This window comes from Sciurus carolinensis, chromosome 9 (assembly GCF_902686445.1).
Source record: "Sciurus carolinensis chromosome 9, mSciCar1.2, whole genome shotgun sequence".
NCBI lineage: Eukaryota > Metazoa > Chordata > Mammalia > Rodentia > Sciuridae > Sciurus > Sciurus carolinensis.
Window position 1 is genome coordinate 55012077 of NC_062221.1, and position 24050 is coordinate 55036126.

At 37.1% G+C, this 24050-nt stretch overlaps 1 protein-coding gene across 6 annotated transcripts in view; it reads left to right on the forward strand.

The window, feature by feature from the left end:
* The window catches only part of Vps8 (VPS8 subunit of CORVET complex), a 266030-nt gene that overhangs the window by 53416 nt on the left and 188564 nt on the right, over window positions 1-24050 (forward strand). For all 6 annotated transcript variants that reach the window (XM_047563466.1, XM_047563462.1, XM_047563464.1 and 3 more), the window contains 6 exons: window positions 2491-2565; window positions 3301-3336; window positions 4251-4341; window positions 4605-4651; window positions 5523-5612; window positions 22877-22923. In XM_047563466.1, the coding sequence (XP_047419422.1) occupies window positions 2491-2565; window positions 3301-3336; window positions 4251-4341; window positions 4605-4651; window positions 5523-5612; window positions 22877-22923 (386 nt within the window). The remainder of the gene's footprint in view (window positions 1-2490; window positions 2566-3300; window positions 3337-4250; window positions 4342-4604; window positions 4652-5522; window positions 5613-22876; window positions 22924-24050) is intronic.

Genomic DNA, 24050 nt, shown 5'->3' on the forward strand with positions numbered 1-24050 from the left:
AATTCCTTAAAAGACACAAATGGGCAAAGCTGATTTAAAAATAAATAGAAAATCTAAGTACCATACATCTAAAAGAAATTAATTTTGAATTTTTTTTTTTTTTGTAGAGGTGGTACTGGGAATTGAACCCAAGGTCTTGTACATCCTAGGCAAGCACTGAGCTACACTCCCACCCTTTTTGTATTTTGAGATAGGATCTTGCTAATTTGCCCAGGTTGGTCTAGAACTTGCAATTCTTTAGCCTGTGCTTCTCAAGTAACTGAGTTTATAGGTGTTTGCTATTCCTGGCTTAATTTTATAATTACAAATCTTCCTACAAAGAAACTTAAGGCTCATGTTACTTCACTGGAAAAGTCTAATTGAACATTTAAGAAAGGAATAATACCAGTTCTACACAGAAGTCTTCAGAAAGTGGAGAAGGATGTACTTAACTCATTTTATGAGGCTATGTTAATTCTGATAATAAAACCAAAGACATAATAAAGAAGACTTGTAGACAAACATTCTCATGTCTCAGGTTCAAGGTCAACCTTAGCAATGTAGTGAGACTATCCACAATTTATTGAGACACTGTTCTCAAAATAAAAAATATAAAGGGATGGAGATGTAGCTCAGTGATAAATCACCCTGAGAAACAAAAGGAAAAAAAGGGTGGGGGGACTTCGTCAACCTCATAATCAAGGTCAACTACAAAAATTCTGCAGCGCTAACATTATACTTAATACGTTAATAATAATACTGAAAAAAAAAAAAAAAAAACGAACAGAAATCATGAATCTGAGTAAGCCTTTTCTACAGAAAATACAGAAGATAGAGGAATGTGTTAAACAGTTCCATGGGAATGCAGCCAGCAAAATCCAAGCAGTAGAAAACTATAGAATAAAAGTTCTAGCTTTTTCAGTAAAGAAGAAAATAAAACAACAACAAAAAACACTTCAAGGGAAATAAGGATTTGAGAAAATGAAGGCAGAACCTACAGATTAAAAGAGACTTAAAGAGACACATGAATTAGCTCTATTATATGAACTTTGGATCTTGATTCAGACAGATGAAATATACAAAAACAAAAAAATAATCTCAACATTTGACATGTACTAGACAATTTGAAATCCAAACACTCACTGGATATTTGATATTGAGGAATAATTATTCCTTTTTAAAAGTATGTTAATGTAATTGTGATTATGTTAAAAGGACTCATTTTTTAAAATATGTAACTGAATTTTTATAAATGAGATATTCAGAATGTGAAATTCACTTCAGCATTATACTACGGTGCAGTGGTGGAAAATGGCTGAGACAAGTTTGGTGATGAGTTGACCATGATGAAGCTGATTGATGGGTACAATCAGAGGTTGTTATTCTTTCTACTTCTATATACATTTTAAGTTCCCAAAATAAAAAGTTAGAAACATCATAGTTATCAACTATTAGCCACATATATTTTGGCACACTTATGAATATTAACATATTTAAGCCTCACAAAAACATGCAAGGTTTTTCAGAGATTGGAAAACAATACCAGAGTTTTGAAATTTGTTTAATGTCATACCCACTAAGTGACAGAGCCAAAATTTGTGACTCAGATATATCAATGAACTTCTTTTCTATTTTGCTTGACTGTGCTGACTCCCATATACTATGCTGTTTTGTCTCCCTGTTTTTCTTGTGTCGGGGTCTTAAACCCCCTTGCTCTTCTCGACCAGCAACAAGGGAAGGGGACATTCCCCAACAAGGTCAGACCAGGATAGGTAGGGCTGCCTACTCCCAGCCCTCCGGCGGAGGACAATCAGATGTGTCAGGGAGACCCGTCACAGCAGGAACTGGTTTATTGAGGAAATCACACAGTTTTTATGTAGGGTGGGGGCTAGGCGGGAACCAATCAGCTTAAAGGTCAGCAAGGCATGGAGGATTCATGCAGGTGAGAGTCCCATAGGACTATATGGCAAGCACAAGCTGATCACGTTCGCGGAACTGTTGTTAACCAGTCCCTAACGGTGGCCGGTTCATCGTCATTAACCTTTGAAACTGCCTTTGAGCCTTGATCTTGCTCACTCACTAGGGAGTAAGGAATCAGCCTGAGTTAGTTAACGTGTCATTAGTCCCAATATTCTTGTGTTTTATGTGATATGTATTTCAAAGAACTTGGAGGTACCATTTTTAGTCAGCCCCATTCCTTTCTACAAGTAGTGACTATGTGCCACCCAAAAATCACACAGGGTTTAACAGTTTATGTTTATAGGTTGGCTTGTTTTTTCCCTTTCTCATTATTCTGAAAAATAAACAGGCTGTTTATGTAAGCAGAGAATTATTTCTTGAACTTTGTCTTTTCTATGTCACTTCTACTGTCACACTGGCAATAGATTGGCATTTTTTTCCCACTGGCTTATGATGAGACTGTTGACCTAAAATGTATCAGTAGTTGACATTCTTGATTGATGAAACTTATAATGCATGTAATTTTTACCTTGTTCATTTTTTTTTTAATAGGCTTTGGTTGGAGAGAAGGCTTGTTATCAATCCATCAGTAGTTATGGTGGTCAGATCTTTTATCTGGGGACAAAAGTAAGCTCTTTCACTTTTGATTTGGTATTTGTCTGTATCAGGATAGTTGGGGCAGAAGGAGGTTCCTGCTAAAAAGGGTAGTGTATTGCAAAGTGAATACTGATCAGGTAGTCAAGATATTTAATTTCTTTCCTCCACTTTTAGACCCATTTTTACTTTTGTTTAGGTGCTAATAGGCTACTTATTATCTTGATTCTGGGATATACTTTCATAACCTCCCTTACTGTTTGTTTTAATAACCAGTTACATGAAATCATATATATCATGTATATAATTAAGATGATCTTGAGCTTAGATCAGCTTAGGATACATTAAAATGCATTGAGGCATTTAACTTGGAAGAGAATCATGGGAATAGAAAATTTCTGTGTATCAATCTGCTCCTGGGCTTTTATTTATTTATTTTTCAACTTAAAACAGAGAAATATTTCTTCATTGTTAAAATTCAACCAAAATATTGCCAAGTCAATATGTGGCAGGGTAAGCTTGAACTTTCCTTATTCATTGTCCAAGAGGTTAACTCCTTGGACTATAGTCTTATTGACCTTTAAATATTTAATTTGCTCTTTAATGTGGGCATTTGAAGACCCTTTAATAAATTCTAAGAGATATTTCTAACTGGTGTGAAATGTTTTTACTTTAAAGAGATCTAAAATGAGATGACTAGAACAGTTGTATCTCCTAAACAAGTCTGTTAAGATAATTATTTTAATTTCCTTCTCTTTAATTTTCTAGTCTGTTTATGTGATGATGTTGAGGAGCTGGAGAGAGGTGAGTTCAGAGTAATTTTATGTTAGAACATATTAACAATTTGTTTTGACTCTGCTGAAGAGGATTTGGGATTGGCGCTTTTTAATTTCAGAAGTGTACATAAAAACTATTATAACTGTTAGGTACATGATGTGCTAAAACTTACTGTATGAATTAGAATTAGATTTGACTACATGAATCAGGAATTTCACAATAATAGTGGCATACACAAGGTTTCTGTCTTACATAAGATCAATCTGAGATAGGCAGTCCGTGGCTAGTATGAGTCCTCCATGTTCTTAAGTATGCTGCCCTGTTCTATCATCTTTGTATGTGAATTCTAGACTGAAGGTCAGTTATCGTCCAGTATGGTTGCTAGAGCTTCAGCTGTTAAGTCTATGTTCTTGGAAGGAGGAAAGAGAAAATAAAGACTGACTATCTTTTAAGGAAACATCATGGAAATACCAGAAGACAGTCCACTTATCATTGATGAACGTTTAATTACATTGCCACAAGTAGCTACAAAGGAGTCTTAGAAATTTCCTTTAGCTGGTGCATTCAAATATACTTGGGATTTGTTACTAAGGAGGTGAGAGTGAATAGATGTTGCGTTAAACAACTCTCCATTTCTGCTACAGTGACTTCCTGCTGTTTTCCCCTTTTCATATTTAGGCCCTGTGGCTGTCCATACTAGTCTGTATACACATAGTACTACTCAGTGCCTTAAGAAATTATGTTTCTCAGAAATAAAGCATCAACTGGTATCCCCAGATGATCCTGCAGAGAAAGAAAGTACAATATTGAAATATATGTTTCAGTGTTATTGAAATAACTTTAGCCCCCAAGCAGCAAATTCTGGAAAGATAGCAGGTAGAATAGGAATTTGGCAGTTGGTCAGACAAAAGGATCTAGCTTCTCTTATTTTTTCATTTTAGAGAGTGGATCATCTCCTGAAACAAGACTGTCTTACAGAAGCCTTGGCTCTTGCATGGTCTTTCCATGAAGGAAAAGCAAAAGCAGTAGTGGGTGAGTAAATAAATGGAGGGTTTGGAAATTGATATGTCACTTCTTGAAATTGTTTCATAAGAAAAATTTACTGTGAAAACAGAAGAGGGATGTTCCTTGATATGCTGTCTGGTCCAATAGATGTGAGATGTTCCTATTATCCAAAATTTTGAGACTAAGACTTGTTATAATTGTATCTGTTGTGAAGAGACTTCCAGAACACAGGATCATTCCTGAAGACATGTACTGACTTTTGTTTTATGTTGGATTTTGTTTCTCTGCAGGATTATCAGGGGACGCCAGTAAACGAAAGGCTGTGGTTGCAGATCGGGTGAGTACTTTAATGGAGTTTTCACTAGGGTGCAGTACAGATTTGCTTCATATTTGCTAATATTTTAGATGTGATTAGGTAATTGGCTATGGTCATGAAGGAAGTATATAAGAAACATGTCAGGTTATAATTCTGTAGTGTCATCCTTAATGTCTTTTTTTTTTTTTTTTTTTTTTTTTTTTTTTTTTTGTGGTGCTGGGGATTGAACCCAGGGCCTTGTGCTTGCAAGGCAAGCACTCTCCCAACTGAGCTACATCCCCAGCCCTTTAATGCTTTTCAAAGTTTTCTTATTATGCACCCCTTCTTCACTCTCTTATGAAAATAATAAAATAGTACTAAGACAGTAGAAGGGAAGGGGAAAACCCTAGGACCTGGATTCATGAATGATTTCTCATTCATGCTTTTTAGAGAAAAACTTGGCAACAGAGGATTACTGAAGAACTTAGCTTCAATTTTTTCATTTCTTGAGCAATATAGATAGTATTGAGGTCTAGAACATGGAACTGTTTCTTAGAAGAGATTAGGAAATGAGTACTAGCCCTAATGCTGAAAGAAATTATACTAGGATTAAAAACAGTTTAGGAAATACTGGTGTTTTTTTTGTTTTTTTGTGTTTTTTTTTGTTTTTTTTTGCAGTGCTGAGGATTGAACCCAGGGCCTTGTGCTTATAAGGCAAGCACTCTACCAACTGAGCCATATCCCCAGCCCCAAAAACAGTTTAGGAAATAAAGCCACTAAGTATTCTAAATGTATTTTATATAATAACAAAGCCTGATTCTATATTATTTAGGAGGAAACTTTTACATGTATTAAGTGTTGAAAAACTTTGGAGGTGTATTTTGATTTCTATGTCAGGCTCTTTTCTTTACAGATGGTAGAAATCCTATTTCACTATGCAGATCGAGCTCTCAAAAAGTGCCCAGACCAGGGTAAAATCCAAGTGATGGAGCAGCACTTTCAGGTACACCTTTGCATGTGCTTCCAGTAGACAGTGCAATGAATAGGTTGAATGCTGCTTTTTTATATTAACTTGAGAACATGACTTTTGTGTTTGGGTTAAACATTTTTTAGTATTCAAAGTTGTATATTTAAGGACTGTGAGACATTCTACATGATTAAATTTTGAAGAATTAGGTATGTAGTCAAATTGGAACAGATGAGTAACATGTCGTGGAGTGTTGCTTACTGCTTAGCTACTTGGTGCTGTGTGGAAGGGAAGGATGTATGTATGAGGGGACACACCTGTAAATTGACACCTTACAGTGGGTGACATCTTGCTGATGACTAACTTTTGCTAACTAGGCTTGTCAGAGAAAGAATTCTCCTAAGGTTTAAATTTAGTTTTCCCAGGAGCACCTGTGACTCAAAAATAGATCAGTTACAAATAGAAAAATCTATAAAATATGCTAATGAAAAGACTTTTTGTTTATTTTGGAACTTAATGAAAATGAAAGTCAAGGAACAATTTAAAAATAAGTATATTTTATTGTGTGAGTTTTCCTATTTGCTGTGATTTCCAGTTGTTTTTGTTGCAAATCTGTTTTTCTTCCCCCATCACCTATAGTTCCCTCCTCTTCCCCACCTTCACTTTTAACAAGTATGGGGACAGCATATTTTCTAAGAAAAGCCAGATGAGAGTCACAAATGGTCTCTATCACATATTCTTCTTTCTTTTGTTTCTGTTTCTTTGGTGCTGGAGATTTAACTTAGAACCTTCCATATGCTAAGTACATTCCCTATTGCTGAACTACATCCCATCTCCTCCCTTTTTTAAAATAACCTTTTAAAAATGTAAAAATCATTTTTTGACTGTGAATGCTACAGAAACAGTGAGCAAGATTTGGTCTGTAGGCTAACATATGTATCCTCTGGTCTAATATGTATGAGGCACTCGGTAGTAGTAAGTAAATATACACAGTTCTTGTAATCTTAATATTTGCAGTTCAGTCAAAATATTTTTTCTTATATATTCATGGAAATATTTAGAAGGAATTCAGGGATTTTGAAATTCTGTGGCGTGGGCATGGTTTTGTCTTTTTATATCTTCATTTAGTGCTTTTAGAACACAAGGATAGATATGGCAGTTAGGAGTTGGATGTTATCAGAGGAGCATTTGGTTCCTTGAACTGTACAGTTTAGTGTCATACTAGTGAGCTCCGGGTAGAGTAACTTTCAGTAATGAGTGTCTGGGCTTATTAAATTTATCAGTAGAAAAGGAGAAATAAGCCCAGATAAAATTATCAAAATAAATAACATAGGGAGGAATTATATGGCAGAAATAAAGGGAACAGATTTGGAACAATACCTTGTACATGTAAATGTTTTTAAATGCTGATGCAATAAGGATAAAAAATTTAATATTTAACAAGAATATATCTATCACCAAGAAGTGCTGGGACAGTATTCATGAAAGAATTCTAGCCATTGGAAAATGCTTTGTTGCAAAGAAATATCCAATAAGGAAAGCTAGGAGGTATTAACAGTGAGTGAGAGAGAGGAGAGACAGAGAGAAAAAAGTGTAGAAACCAGCATGTTGGAGAAAAACATAGCAGAGAGGCTCTTTCTAAAAAAAGAAAGGAACAAGGTAATGTTCCATTGTAAAAATTACTTAAAGAATCTCAGCATGACAGGGACTGTAGGTGATGGTTTCTAATAGGTTTATAAAACTTACAGAGAGGGCTGAAGGTGCGGCTAGTAATAGAGTACTTGCCAGCGTATGTGAGGTCCTGGGTTTGATCCCCAGCACCATCAAGTGGGGAAAGACCCCCAAATCAAAAACAAACAAACAAATCTTAGAGAGAAACAGATTGTAGTAGTAATGCATTCTGTAATCATCTAGATATGTTAGAAGTCTCATTCTAAGTAAGAGTATCTGATTTTGATAATTTTTTGACTTATCAATGAATTGGTCCCATAAAAGGTAAAGAAAGCAGTTGAGAGAACCATTATTCTGGATTTAATTTTTAAAGTGATTGGCAAGGAGAAGGAATAGATTCTTGAGAGAAAAATTACCTTATAATAACAATGAAAAATTTACTGAGCATGAATTCTGTGTTTTAGAAAGTGTATATTTCAGAAAAAAATATGGGCCTATTCTCATGACTACAGGCTCCAAAAAAGAATGATTCACACATAACAAAAAACTCTAAAATTTTGGACTGAGGCTATAACTCAGTGGCAGAGCACTTGCCTAGCATGTATGAGGCACTGGGTTTGATCCTTGGCACCGCATAGAAGTAAACAAATAAAACAAAGGCATTCTGTCCATATTACAACTACAAAAAAGAAATTTTAAAAAAATTCTAAAGTTTTGATGTAACATGAACAATTCAAGGAGGAAAGAAAGGAGGAGGAATGTTATGAGAAGGATCTGTGCAAATCACAGAATATCCACAAATATGGAGACAGGTATGTAACTAAAGATACATGCCAAAAGAATCATAAACCTGTAAGATTATCTGAAAGAGAGTGGCCTAGTCCAGATTGTGCCTACCAAAATACCAAGGGATAAAAATAAAGAAAGAAAATTTTAGTAACGATTTACTGGGCACATACCAGGTATTATGCAAAGTAACATTTATTTTAATTTACTTTGCACAACTATTCAATGATATAGATATTGTTTTTATGCCCATTTTATAGATGAAGAAACTTACAGGTTAGGTTACTTTCCAAGGTAATACTGCTGTTGTTAAGTAGTGGAACCAGGACTCAATCTGACTTTAAAGCCCAGCTCTTAACTAACCATTGTATCATACTGATATTTTCAGAATAAGCACAAGGAGAAAATGGGTGAGAAAGGGCAATATTAACAGATGATGAAGAATGATAATTCCAGGCTGGGTGTGGTGGCACACATTTGTAATCTCAGCGATTGGGGAGACTGAGGTCGGAGGAGCCCAAGTTCAAGTCCAGCCCTAGCAACTTAGTGCAGGTCTAAGCAACTTAGACCCTGTCTCAAAAAAAAAGAACTGGGGATATAGCTCAGTGGTAAAGCTCCCTGGGTTAAATCTCCAATAGCAAAACAAAACAAAAAAAAAAAACACCCAAATGAAACAAACAAAAAAAAACCCCAGAATAATTTCAGCAAATAGCTAAATTTTCTGTTTTCTAAACATCTAATACTCACTATATGGCAGGCACTATTACACGCCCTTTGTTTTGGCCTGTTATGTGTTGCTATAACAACACACCTTAGACTGGTAACTTTATAAAGAAAAGAGGTTCATTTAACTTGCAGTTTTGAAGATACAAAGAGTGTGGTGCTGGCTTCTGCTTGGCTTTGATGAGGGCCTTGTGGCAGATGGCATTACAATGGTGAGAATGTATGAAAGACTGGCAAGCAGTGCATGTGGAAGAGAGATTCAGGGGAGATGACATGCTCACTTATAACAACCTGTTTACATGGGCTCCTGGGAGTACAGCATTAATCTCTCTTAAAGACCTGTTCATCTTCCACCAGATCTCACCTCTTAAAGGTTCCACCACCACTAAACATTGCCACGCTGAGGCCGGGCTTGCAGTGCACAAACCTTTGGGGGACACACTGAAACCATATCCAAACCAAAACATCCTTGATACATATTAACTCATTTAATTCTAATCATAACTCTGTAAGATAGGTACCATTATTACTCACACTTAGAAATGATAGTGAGGCACAGAGGTCAAATAATTTGGTCCAGATCGCATAGATAATAAATGACAGAACTGGGATTTGGGCTTTGAGGTCCTCATCTAGAGTGCTACATTGTACCATAGAACAACAACTTCTTATTTTACCTCTTTTTCATAAGCCCAAAGAATGATTTTAAAGTGGGAAAATCCAAATAAGTGTATTTTAAAGTTGAAGTCTAGTATATGTGATGTGTGTGATTGCATTATGCTTGCCTACATTTTAAGACCTGGTGGAATTATAACCCCGGGTACTATTGGAACAGTCTGAGGCACCTTAGTAATTTGTAAGTAACTTTGGACAAGGTTTCAGATAGGACACTCGATTTGGTGGATACCTAGGCAGGGTAGACACAATTTATTTCATTCAAGAGGACAGTTTCTTCTGGAAATGATCTTTAGCTGTTATGTTGAATGAAATGTGTGCACAATTAGCTGGAAATCTGTTGTTTTTACTGTTTAATCATAAACATTTACTCATAAAATAACCATAGAATAGTTATCTTATTTGACTCAAAGTATTTTTTAAAAAGAAGAGTGGATTTAGAAAACAGTTTGCTAATAACCCCAATGTGGTTTGTGAACGTTTTTGATTAGTTCACTTCAAAACAACCATATTAAGATCATATAATTGCCTCTTTGAAAAGAATAAGAGGATAGTATATTCATGAGATGCCCATGACGTAACATCTTGATTTCATTAAAGGATTTGTCTGATTTTTCCATTATCCACATGACTGAAATAGATTAGAAAATAGATTAGTAAATACTAAATAGATTTGCAACTAGATAAACATCCTTAGTCAAAGACTATTCTTTGGTGGCTTAGTGTTAATTACATCTTAGTGCTCTTTCATACCCAAGTTTAATCATCGATTTGGTTGAAGATTTAGCAACTGGCCTGTCAGATTTAGATAACACCAAGAATCAAGGTCCAAAATGACCTCAACAAGAAAATGAAATCAGAATCATTATGGAATGAAACTTAACAAGTTTCAAGACTTGCATTACAATGAACAATTAAATTGTGAGTATTAGAGGATAGGATCTTAATTGACCACCAACTTATTATGAGCCAATAGTGTGTTCAGGCCCACATGAAGGAATAGGAGCACCACTAGGCTCCCTTTTGGAAATGAAACCTCTAAGGTATTTCATGAGCTGTTGGCAAACTCAGCTATGTTCCACAGCTGGGATAGTGGAAGGTTTTAAAAGCAGATAAAAAACAATTGAGTCATTTAATCTGAGGTGAAAGTAACATGCCTGCATAAAGGTGATGGAGGACAACTTTATGGAATTCACTGTATTATTGCAGGGGGGAAGTCCGGTAAGGGTGGGTCGAAATTAGGAGAGGGCATATTTCATTTAAAATGACCTGCTGCTGATGTAACAACTCTTGGGCTTATGCTTCTCCTTTTTCAAGTGTATTCCAATAAAGGGAGGACTGCCAAATGACCAGGAGTGTTTTTAAAAGATGTCCTTTACTGAGTGAGAAGGTCTGAGATGCTGGGTCAGTGTCAAGAAACTGTTGGTGCAGACAGATAACCTCTAATCCAGTTGAAATACCTAGGAACTGTTTGTTAGATTACTGAAGAATTGGTATTTTACCAGCAGATGGCACTCCCGCCTGCTGCCTCAATTTCATCTTTGTCTTTGTTGAGAAGTCTCACATATCACAGAATAGATAATGCTGTGCAGTACTTCTGCCTTCCTCCAAAGATCAATCAGTATTTTGTCCTGTCTTAGTTATAGAAAATAGTTTTGGGATTTTATGGTATTTTTGGCTTTTATTTAAGAAAAAAATTGAACCTATCATCCTATTTTATTTGTGTAATAATAGGTAGAATAAAAAGAATTAATATGTTCTCTGTCCCATACATCTTGAGATTCACCTATTCTTGTGGTTTTACTGCATCTGCATTCGTGTATGTCTAGGTATTTTCCTCCTTAAACAAAGTCAAACAACAAACAAATCTCTTCCTTGCCTCATACCATCCCCAGATCCTTATGACTCTAATTTGCACATTCTTTACAGAGCCAGAGTTGTCTCCATTTCCCCACCTCCTTCTCATTCTCTAACTTACACCATGTCTATAAATTCTGTAGATCTTTTTATTCTTCATCTCTTTGGTCCTCAGCAGCATTCAGCACATTAATGACTTCTCAAAATAGTCTATCTCTTTGGCTTCTCTGGTATTGTACTTTTCAGTTTTTTCCCTATCTTTCTGGTCACTTATTGACTTTCTTTGTTATTCTCCCTTCTCTTCTCCTTAACCAGTAAGGGTTTGTATTCTTCACAAGGCTCTTTTGTTTTTCTATCAGTGTTTCTTAAGATTTTCAGGTATCATTTGTTTCAAAATCATTTGAAGATATTAGTTAAAAATACTTTTTCTCGAGGAAAACAACTCCATTTGGAATAGCCTCAAAAAAAATAAAATACTTGGGCATCAATCTAACCAAAGAGGTAAAAGATCTCTACAATGAAAACTACAAAACACTAAAGAAAGAAATTGAGGAAGATCTTAGAAGATGGAAAGATCTCCCATGTTCTTGGATAGGCAGAATTAATATTGTCAAAATGGCCTACTACCAAAAGTGCTATACAGATTTAATGCAATTCCAATTAAAATCCCAATGTTGTACCTTACAGAAATAGAGCAAACAATCTTGAAATTCATCTGGAAGAATAAGAAACCCAGAACAACTAAAGCAATCCTTAGCAGGAAGAATGAAGCAGGGGGTATCGCAATACCAGAACTTCAGCTATAATACAAAGCAATAGTAACAAAAACGGCATGGTGTTGGTACGAAAATAGACAGGTAGGTAGATCAATGGTACAGAATAGAGGACATGGACACAAATCCAAATAAATGCAATTTTCTAATACTAGACAGAGGTGCCAAAAATATGCAATGGAGAAAAGTTAGCCTCTTCAACAAATGGTGCTGGGAAAACTGGAAGTCCATATGCAACAGAATGAAACTAAACCCCTATCTCTCACCCTGCACAAAAATCAATTCAAAATGGATCAAGGGGGTTTTCAAGATGGCGGACTAGAGGGTGGCTGCATTTCATGTTGCTCCAGGACGCAGGATTCAAAAGAGGAGATAGTAAGAGACTTGGGACCAACTCAAAGCCACCTGGTGAGTCTCTCCCGTTGGGGAGGTGTCCTGGATGGGGCGGAAGTCCCGGAAAGCAGGGAACTTTGTGAAATAGAGTTGCCCGGCGAGATGCCCCTCTCCCTGCTGGAGTGGTAAACGCAGACAACTGGGAACATTGCAGAGGTGGCTGCTCAGCACAGCGCTTGGACTCGGAGCAACCACTGGGGCTCCGGGCAGCTGCCTGAGGAGGAGCTGCGTGGCGAGCTGTTTGGACTCAGAGCGACCGCTTCTGAACACTGGGGGGCTGCCCAGAGGAAGAGGAGGAGCGCGGTGGGTCGCTTAGACTTGGAGGGACTACACCAGAGCTACAGGCGGTTGCCAGAGGAGGAGCTGCGTGTGAGCTGTTTAGACTCAGAGCGATCACTTCTGAACACCGGGGGGCTGCCCGGAGGAAGAGGAGGAACGTGGTGGGTTGCTTGGTCTAGGAGTCACTGCATCAGAGCTACAGGCAGTTGCCAGAGGAGGAGTGGCGCGGCGAGCTGTTTAGACTCAGAACGACCGCTTCTGAACACCGGGGGGCTGCCCGGAGGAAGAGGAGGAACGTGGCGGGTCGCTTGGTCTAGGAGTGACTGCATCAGAGCTCCGGGTGGCTGCTCAGAGGAGGAGGCGAGTGGTGAGTTGTTTGGACTCAAAGCGACTGCTCCTGAACACTGGTGGCCTGCCTGGAGGAGGAGCGCGGTGGGTCGCTTGGTCTCGGAGCGACCGCTCTTGAACACCCGGGGAGCTACCCTGAGGAGGAGGAGGAGCAGGGCGGGTCACTTGGACTCGGAGTGACTGCGTGGGGCTACGGGCAGTTGGCGGGAGGAGGAGACGCGAAGTGAGTTGCTTGGACTCCTAGTGACTGCGTCGGAACACCGGGCGGCTGTCCAGAGGAAGAGATGTGTGGCGGGTCTCTGGGACTCGGAGCTATTGTACGGGGCTCCTGGTGGCGGCTCAGAGGAGGGGCCGCATAGGCAGGCGATTAGGTGCAGAGCACGGTCCCAGGACCTAGGCGGCTTCTTGGGGAAGAGTCGCACAGAGACACGCTTAAGGGCGGAGCGAAGGTTCCAGGACTGTGGGCAGATTCTCTGAGGAGAGGCAGCCTAAGGAGACTCGTCTGCGAAGGGTGAAGCTCCCAGGCCCAGGAGGTAGGTCCGGGCCCCTGGGAACGTTGCAGAGGAAGGCAGCCCAGCCCAGGCAGTAGTTGTAGATTGAGGGGAACCTGTAGGAGGGGAACTGACCAGCGAGACCTCCCCACTGGGTGAGTCTTCCCTGCTGGGTGAGGTTTTCCCACAAGGACTGTAAAACCAGAGACACAGGCACAAACAGGCCTTACCTCAGCCCGCAGCCTAGTTCCCCTTTGGATGACCATTGGTCAACAAGTGGAGGCACCTCTGCCCACTATCAGGGAATGTACCCCACCTGAGGGTCACCAACCCTAGAGAGGCAGCTTCCTTGTGGAGCACTGCATTATCAGCTTCCTCCAAGACTTCAGGCTACTGAAGGATAAGAGGGGATATACTAGCAATCTTCAGGGGCATTATAAGTCAATAGAGGAGATCTGCAATATTTTAATGATCCACTGATTCCTGAACAATATGAGAAAACAAGGGAAGAAAATGCCCCAAACAAATCTAGATGTTACATCAATAAAGTCCAACGACAGCATGGCAGAAGAAATGACAGAAAGGGAGTTCAGAATGTACTTAATTAAAATGATCAGAGAAGCAAACGATGAGATGAGAGAGCAAATGCAGGCATTGAATGATCGTACCAATCGACAGTTAAAAGAGCAAATACAGGAAGCAAAAGATCATTTCAATAAAGAGAGATATTGAAAAAAAAAACCAAACAGAAATTCTTGAAATGAAGGAAACAATAAACCAATTTAAGAACTCCATAGAAAGCATAACCAATAGGATAGAACACCTGGAAGACAGAACCTCAGATATTGAAGACAAAATATTTAACCTTGAAAACAAAGTTGACCAAACAGAGAAGATGGTAAGAAATCATGAACAGAATCTCCAAGAACTATGGGATATCATGAAAAGGCCAAATTTGAGAATTATTGGGATTGAGGAAGGCAGAGAGATACAAACCAAAGGAATGAACAATCTATTCAATGAAATAATATCAGAAAATTTCCCAAACCTGAAGAATGAAATGGAAAATCAAGTTCAAGAGGCTTATAGGACTCCAAATACACAAAAGTACAACAGACCCATACCAAGGCACATTATAATGAAAATACCTAACATACAAAATAAAGACAGAATTTTAAAGGCTGTGAGAGAAAAGAACCAAATTACATTCAGGGGGAAACCAATACGGATATCAGCAGATTTTTCAATCCAGACCCTAAAAGCTAGAAGGGCCTGGAACAACATTTTTCAAGCTCTGAAAGAAAATGGATGCCAACCAAGAATCTTATACTTAAAATCAGCATATTACAGAGATACAGCCACATCAATGTTCATAGCTGCTCAGTTCACAATAGCCAGATTGTGGAACCAACCTAGATGTCCTTCAATTGATGAATGGATAAAGAAAATGTGGTATATATATACAATGGAATATTACTCAGCCATAAAGAACGATAAAATTATGGCATTTGCAGGCAAATGGATGAAACTGGAGAATATCATGCTAAGTGAGATAAGCCAATCTCAAAAAACCAAAGGAAGAATGATATCGCTAATAAGTGGATGATGACACATAATGGGGGGTGGGAAGGGTTAGTGTTGGGGTGGGAGTTGGGTTTAGGGAGGGGGGCAGGAATGGAGGAAGGAAGGACTGTATAGATGGAGGGGAAGGGTGGGAGGGGAGGGGGGGAAGGGAAAAAATGGCAGAATGAATCAAACAACATTACCCTATGTAAATTTATGATTACACAAATGGTATGCCTTTACGCCATGTACAGACAGAGAAACAACATGTATCCCATTTGTTTACAATAAAAAATAAATAAATAAATAAATAATTAAAAAAAAATACAAGCAACAACAGGTGTTGACGAGGATGTGGGGAAAAAGGAACACTCATACATTGCTAGTGGGGCTGCAAATTAGTGCAGCCACTCTGGAAAGCAGTGTGGAGATTCCTTAGAAAACTTGGAATGGACCCACCATTTGACCCAGCTATCCCACTCCTTGACCTATACCCAAAGGACTTAAAATCAGCGTACTACAGAGATACAGGCACATCAATGTTCATAGCTGCTCAATTCACAATAGCCAGATTGTGGAACCAACCTAGATGTCCTTCAATTGATGAATGGATAAAGAAACTCTGGTACATATATACAATGGAATATTACTCAGCCATAAAGAATGATAAAATTATGGCATTTGCAGGCAAATGGATGAAATTGGAGAATATCGTGTTAAGTGAGATAAGCCAATCTTAAAAAACCAAAGGATGGATGATATCGCTAATAAGTGGATGATGACACATAATGGGGGGTAGGAGGGAGGCAAGAATGGAGGAAGGAGGGACTGTATAGAGGGAAAAGAGGGGTGGGAGTTGTGGGGCAGGGAGAAAAAAATAATGAATCAAACATCATTACCCTACGTAAATGTATGATTACGCAAATGTTATGCTGTTACTCCATGTACAAACAGAAACAATATGTATTCCATTTGTTTACAATAAAAATAAATTAAAATAAAAAAAATACTTTTTCTCAAGTTATGTCCCATACCTGCTGAATCAAACTATCTGGGTTTGGTGTCTAGGACTTGAAATAAGCATCCAAGGTGACTTTTAAGCACATGTAAGTCTAAGGATCATTGTTTTACATTCTTTCTCTACACAACATAGGTAATTGACTCTATAACCAGTGTCTCCAACTGAGGTTGCTCTTCTGAGTTCCAAGTTCTGTATGGTCAGTTGGCCATTTACACCTGTGCTTGAATGTTTTATAGGTACCTCAAACTCATGAACGTTTCCTTCACAAAACCTTTTTTCACATTCCCTATTTTAGTGAATTGATCTACCATCCACCTAAAGCAAGGTGAATGATTCTTGCCTTTTTCTCATTCCATGTATCTATACTGCCTTCTGACTGTTTCTCTCATCTGTTTACATCATCCTTCTGTTTTGACACTGTCCTGGTCCATTTGACCATCATCTCTCTTGGTACATTTCAGTAGCCCCCTAACCGATCTCTCTGTACATATTCTTACTGCACTTTATTCCATTTTCCACACAACTCAAGAAAAATATGTACTGTCTAGATATGATGCTCCCTAATTTAAAAATATTTTCAGGATTTCCCATTGTTCCTGGAGTAAAGACTAATTTCCTCAAACGTTTCTAAGGCCTTACATGATTTAACTTTGTATAACTTCCCCTAATTCTCTCTGTATTCCCACCATACCAAACTTCTTTGTGTCTTCCAGTCTCTCAACTCAGTGTTTGTCCATGGTGTTTTTTCTTCTTAAAAAATTCTTCCCTACTTCTTTTTGGCTCAGCTAACTCCTGTTTATTTTCAGGCCTCAGCTTAATTGATCCTCCCAGATTCATTCAGCTCATTTCTTTATAAAATGCTATGCACTGAAATTATTCTTTCAGTGTCAGTCTTCTACAGCTACACTGTATAAATGTAGGGACCTGTATAAGTTCAGAGACCAAGCCTGATTTTTGTCACTGCTGTCTTCTTAGCATCTGGTTTAGTGACCTTGATAAATATTTGTTAGAGGAATTTAAAAATATATATAAATTTGTGTTCTATACAGTGTTTGCTTTGGGAGTGTGTTTTAAATCTACCTGTTAAGAGGTCAAACTGAGAGCCAGATGGAAACTTGGCATTTACAACATAAATGACCGTTATCATGGCTAATATTACCATGTGCCTTGTGCCTGACAACTACTTTCTTTAATCCTTATCACATACTTGAAGGGTAGTTTTTATTATTTGTTCCATTTTACAGATGAGTAAATAGGTACACAGAGAGCTTGAGTAACTTTCCTAATATCATGGAAGCCAGTAAATAGAACCACAGTGGACTCCCAGGATGTCTGGTTCAGGAGTTTTGACTCAGACTATCCTGTCCTGTCCTATCCTATTCTATACTGTGTTTTATCCTACAATATTTCTTTGATAATCTCAGACCAGTGTATTATCATATAGCTTACTTTTTTAAAATCAGCATCTTATTTTTTGTTGGTTCTTTTTAGTTACACATGACAATTCATTTTGATATAATTGTACAATATAGCTCACTTTGAAAAAGAGAGAACTAAGTAATTTATGAGTTTTGGGAAGATAATGAAATATATTTTTAAAAAGTGAAAATATAACTGAATCAATTTTAGGATAACTATGGTAAACATACTTGAAAGATTGATTTGAATTGCTATTAGTGTTCTCAAACCCAGAAGCTAGTCAGTTAATGGTGGCAGTATTTTGGGTTATTTTATTGTGCTTCATGTATGTATATATGTTTATTTCTGAAACAAGGTAGAGGTATAATTATATACGAGTCATTTTAATAATGTGAACTAAACTAAAAGGATTTTAAAAATAATATTTTCATGAAATATATTAATGAAGCTGTTGTTAATCTATACCATCCTCTCCTTGGAGCTTCATTTAAAATTTTCATGAGACCTGATCATTCAAGGCCATAATATTATAGCACTGTAGACATATATTTTTGCATTAAGGGGTCATGGCCAAGAGTGAACAGTGACTGAAAGCCAAACAGAATGAGGTGTTAGGAGCTTTCTTAGTCTAACCTATGCTTCTCTTGAAATTATCTGAGGAAAGGACAAAAGTGTTGATGTCCAGCACCCTACTTTCTCCCTGAGCCGTGATTCAAATATTGATTCTGGGTAGTCACGTGTTTCTTACAAGGTTATTTTATCATTGTAACTGGAAAAAAAGGAAAATACACACATAAGCACATACAAAGAAATATCCATATCTGAATAGCACAGCTGCTCAGGGTATGAGTATACTAATCTCAGGAAGACTAGCTGCTGAACTCTGACAGCTCATGGAGGTCAGTGTGTTTGTGCACGCACGCACACACAGAATGATTATCAGTTAAAATTTTGAATCGTTTTCAAAGAATCAAGTTTTTATTGCCTGAATGACTTTTTGAATATAAATTAAAAGAATTAATGCTATTGCTCCAAAAAGCAAACGAATCTGCAGAATCTGTTCTCTCATTTTTTTTCAGATCATCCCTATGAAATAAAGAAGGCATAGATTATCTCTTCACTTGGTAGATATTAAGATAGTCACAGTGCAGTGAAATAATCTATTCAATCACTGAAACAGTGACAGGCTTAAATTTAGGTTTTCTGTCAGCTCAGTTTTTTAGTCTCATATCCATGTTGCCTTCTTCAGTAAATCTTAAATATACACAAATATCTAATAAGAAAAGCACTCTACTTCAACCAATTGAGGGATGTACATTAAGGAAGACACTAAGGAAGTATTTCCTTTTTTTTTTTCTTTTTTAACTTGAAGGAAAAAAAAAAAAAAAAGCCATTTTTTTGCAGTTATTTCCCAGTCATTTTGTGGTTGCTGAAGCAGTCTCTTCAAGAAAAGCTTAGGAGAACAATGTTCTTTAAGTATTTGAATTCTCAGATTGTTGTCTACAGCTTTTAGTTGGAAAAAAATATTTTGACCTGTATTAAGGATCTTGGAAATACTGTTCTGTTATCTTCTGACATTGAATGTCACTGTGGAATAACCAGAGGCTAGTCTGATTTTTTTTTTTTTTTTCCCTTCCCGTAAATGACAATTTTTATCTAGACTGTTTATATTTTGAATTCAGTAATTTTACTACATTGGGTCTCAGTGTATCTTTTCCCCCTAGCATATGATGTACTGTAAATGTTAGATTTAAGTCTATTTTAGACAAATTATATGTCGGGTTATTCTGTTCCATTGTTGTAATTTTCTGATTCAGGGATTCCAGATGAGCATATGTCGGTGTTTCCCCTCCTTTCTCTCTCTCCTTCTCCTTTTCTCTTTCATTCTCTCCTTCCCTTTCTCTTTCCTCTTTTTTTCTCTCTCTTCCCTTGCCCCCAATACTTCACTTACCACTCAATTCTCTGCAAGCTGAATCCCACCTGCCACTGTACTTACTAGCAAATCAGGAAGATAAAACACCCTATTAAAGATACTAGTGGTATTCTAATTGCTGAATACAATAAATATTTTTCAGACCTTATTCATTCTCAGTGCTGTTTTAAACAGTATTGACCACTTTTCTTCCTCTTATTTATTACCTGAAGTTCTTGGTATCCTGTCAGCGGCCTGCTGTGTGCTCTTCTCATTTTCCTCTGTGATTATTCCTGGGTAGGATTTTGTTTCCATCCTCCAACATTCTTATAAGTATCTCCTTTGTAGACTGCTTTTTGTCCTCCTCTGTTGTCCCTGAACAATTTTTGTTTGTTACCTTGCTTTCTCTGATAACTTAGAAATCCATAATAAATTTTAAAAAATTTTTGGATGTTGGTAGAACTTTATTTTATTCATTTATTCATATGTGGTGCTGAGGATTGAACCCAGTGCCTCAACACATGCTAGGCAAGTGCTCTACCACTGAGCCACAACCCCAGCCCCAGAAATCCATAATTCTAACCCAGATATTTAAGGTTACTATAGGTTGAGCACTCCTAATCCAAAAATCCCAAACCTGAAATGATCCAAATCCAGAAATTTTTGAGTGTTGACTTGATACCACAACCATACCTAACCTCATACGATGTGTTGCAGTCAAAATGTAGATGCACTAAAAATATTGTATAAAACAACCTTCAGACTACATGCATAAGGTATATTTGAAGCACAAATGAATTTTGGGTTTAGACTTTGGTCACATCCCTAAGATATCTCATTACATATATACACCTATTTCACAATAAAAAAAAATTTGAGATCCAAAACACTTGTGGTTCTAAGCATTTCAGATAAGGGACACTCAACCTGTATATCCAGATGTTATTCAGTATCCAAGTAAAGATGTTTCTTAAATCTACCATGGCCCAAATTGCACTTTGCTTCTTCCTTCTAATACCTTTTCCCTTACTCCCTTTCTCATCTTCATCCATCTGTCACTCAATCTTGAAACCTAGGAGTTATAGACTCCCCCTGATGCCTTCCGTCCCACAATCAATCTGTCAACAACAGTTTTACTTATAAATATTTCTTACTTCTGTCCACTGTTCTTTATGCCTGCTGTCACTACCCACTGTTTTAGTCCCCCGTTTGTTTCTTTACCTGCTGTAATAGACTTCTATCTTCAGTCTTGGTTTTTCAGATCCTCCCACCATACAGTCATCACAGTGAGCTGTCCAAATGTGTGAATATGATGGTTTCACTCTCCCTTAAACCCTGTAGTCTTCTCATAGGCCTTAGTACCAGGCCAGGTACTTCTTTTCCTATTTTATGCCTTTAATAATTCTAAATATACTTTTTAAAATAGTTTCTACATGATCATTATATTATTTGAAGTTTTGGGGGTCTGTTGCTGCTATTTGTAGTTTCTGCTGACATTCATTCATGGCATTATTTCAGGAGGTGCTTTCAAATTTTTATTTTGAGCACATCTTGAGTGGGACCTTATCAGTTACACGTATTTTGCCTTCAGGATGTCTCTGGAGTTTTCGAATGTGCTTCTTTCAAGTGTCCTGGGAATATCCTTGGTCAGTATCACTTTTTATGTTAATTTCAGGGCTTCATTGTTTCATACTAAGGAGATAGTGTAAGTTCAAATCCCAGATCCACCTGAGGGCAGGGTTTTGATTACAGATTCTTAAAGAATACAGATTAACCCCCACTGAGTCCAGGTGAGACATACAAACTTCCTTGTCATCTTCCTATGCCAGTCGGTGGATCCCCACCCCTTCTGATTTCCTTTTACTGAGTACGCAACTTCTAAAAGATTCTGCTTTTGTTCCCTATGTTGCAGGTTCTAAGGCCTCAGCTCCTTTCTGGTATTCAAACCCAAACTCTTCTGTGACCAACAGACCTAAAGGATACTGTCTCAGTAATTGCTTAAGGCTCATTGCTTTGGTTTTTGTCCCTTTTCCACTTTTAGACCCTGACTATTGCCTTTATTTTCTTGGTAACTCAGCTGTGTATTTTAAAGGATGTTAGATTTCCCCCAACCTTCTCTTTCCCCATTATCTAGCCCACTATATTCTCTTTCAGTGTTCGATCTGATATAACTCTAACCCTTTTCAGGTGAACCTCGTGTGGTGGGTGATGGATAGGTGTAAGGCAGGCGATGGACAGGCAAGAGGCAGGCAAATGGCGGATGATAGGCACCTGACAGTGAGCAATCTCTCTAACCCTTTTCAAATCTGTGACTTTAGTTCCTGTTTTTGAAGAATCTGAGTAAGATTATCAATCTATTGAGCTAGGAGGAATGTTGATAACAAGGAGGCAGGAAGCGTCAGGGAAAACCCCTATGATCTTTCTAGGATTACTGGTCCTTATTCAGATATTTCTCTCTCAAATAAGAGGGGTTCCTTAGTTTTGACCGTTTTTTCCAGCAGGTATAAGCATGTGATATTCTCTTTTTCACACATTGCCCTTTCTATCTGATGTCATTGTTTTTCTGCCTATAACCTAGTTTTTCTAGGATTTTTAAAAGGAAAGCAGTTCTCTGAAGCCAGTAGAAAATATAAGAATACTATTGAAATCTGATGCTTGGTTACTTGATAGTTTCCAGTCATAATAAACACTATTGCTCTCTCAAACTGCTACTTTTGAAAAAGGCCAAAATTATGGGTTGCCATTTACTTGGTATGAGTTCATACATGATGATTTAAAGCAATCAAAATGTTATGAAATTGAGAAGTTAAATCAACCTTAAAATAGCTGGTTTGGAGATTGTGACAAAATATGGGCAACCTTAATCACCTGAGCCACCACAGGACCAACTATATTCTGTTATCAATTGGATATATTTTCTTCTGGTTATTTTCTTTACAAAATTGTGAAATAAATACGTATTTTAGCTAGTATTTGTTTTGATGTTGTGAACTTTTTGTAAACATATATATAATATTTTATTTACATAGCAAATTTTACTTATTACCCCATGTTGTATATTACATTTAATCCACTTTCTTTTTTTATTTTCCCTATATTCCTCCTTCCTTTTCTTCTGTTCCTTCTGTTATAAAGCTGCAATAAACACCATAATGCATAATTTATTTTCCTTAAATGTGTTTAGGATAATTTTTTAGAAATAGAATTACTGGGTCAAAGTATTTCCATGTTTTGAAGACTTTTGACGCATAATGTCAAATTGCTTACAAAGCCACCATGGTCCAAAGTTATCCTAACAATCCAACATCATCTTTAGCAGACCTCTTAACATTATTAACAGGCTGTGCACAGGGGCATGGGGCTGATCTTTCTTTATGATTCTTCTACAGGATATGGTGCCTGTCATAGTTGATTACTGCCTTCTGCTGCAGCGAAAGTGAGTATGCATTGCCTGTCAGATTCAATTATTTCGAACCCAGGTAGCATGGTGTTTATGTATAATTCACTGCTTTGAATTCTATAAATTTAACTAGATAGGGTTTTAATAATTAATTTACAGAAATTTGATTCTTTTAATGGTACCATTCATCTAATGAAATTAATTTTTCTAGAACAAATGCTTACGGCTGTATCATCTCTATTTGTATGTCATGATAATGGAGGCAAAGAACGTAACCAACAAAAAAGCAATACTACTTAGGAATCTTAAAAGTAAAAAGTATATCATTCATGTACTGTAGATATATCCTTTTGTGTGTGTATGCATACACTCTTTTATGAACCATCAGTAAAACACAGTATTTTATAGCACTTTAAAAAAAAAAGCCAGATTCATTTTGCAGTATTTTTTGGTTCTTTTTTTTAAAGTTATCTTGTTTTTGTTTTTTTGGCACTAGGGATTGAACCCAGGGAAACTACCACTAAACTACATCTCCAGCTCTTTTTATTTTTTTATTTTGAGACAGGAGCTTTCTAAGTTGCCTAGGCTGGCCTTGAACTTGTGATCCTCCTGCCTCATCCTCCCAAGTAACTGGGATTATAGGCATGTGCCACCATACCTCCTGCAATGTTGTTTTGTTTTTATTTTTTGTTTTTTAAGGTTCTTTTTGTTTAAAAGAAACAGGTGTAAATAAACTCTTGGATTAGGCTTTGTTGGTTTAAATAGTAATAACTTAAATAAATCAACATATGCTAATTCAGTTTTTCACATTCATCATAATAGTCAAGTATTGTTTTAAGTCCTTTACATTTATTTATCTAATTTTTGTAGCAACTTAATTTTTATAGCAATAAAGTAGGCATTATTAACCCTCATTTTGTAGAAGTGGTTCCAAAAGTGCCAAAGGTAGGATTGAAACCCATGCGCTTTTATATTCTTGGTCTCAACCACTAGTTTGTACCACCTTATAGAAAACAAATACAAGGATCTAATACAGATACTTCTAAAATCCTTTATGAAATTTACTTGACTCATGAATTTATATATATTCTAGTAGCCTGATTCATTAAAGTTGAAAGTTCGAAAGTAAGTAAAATTTATCAAGAGGATAGTTATTTGATATG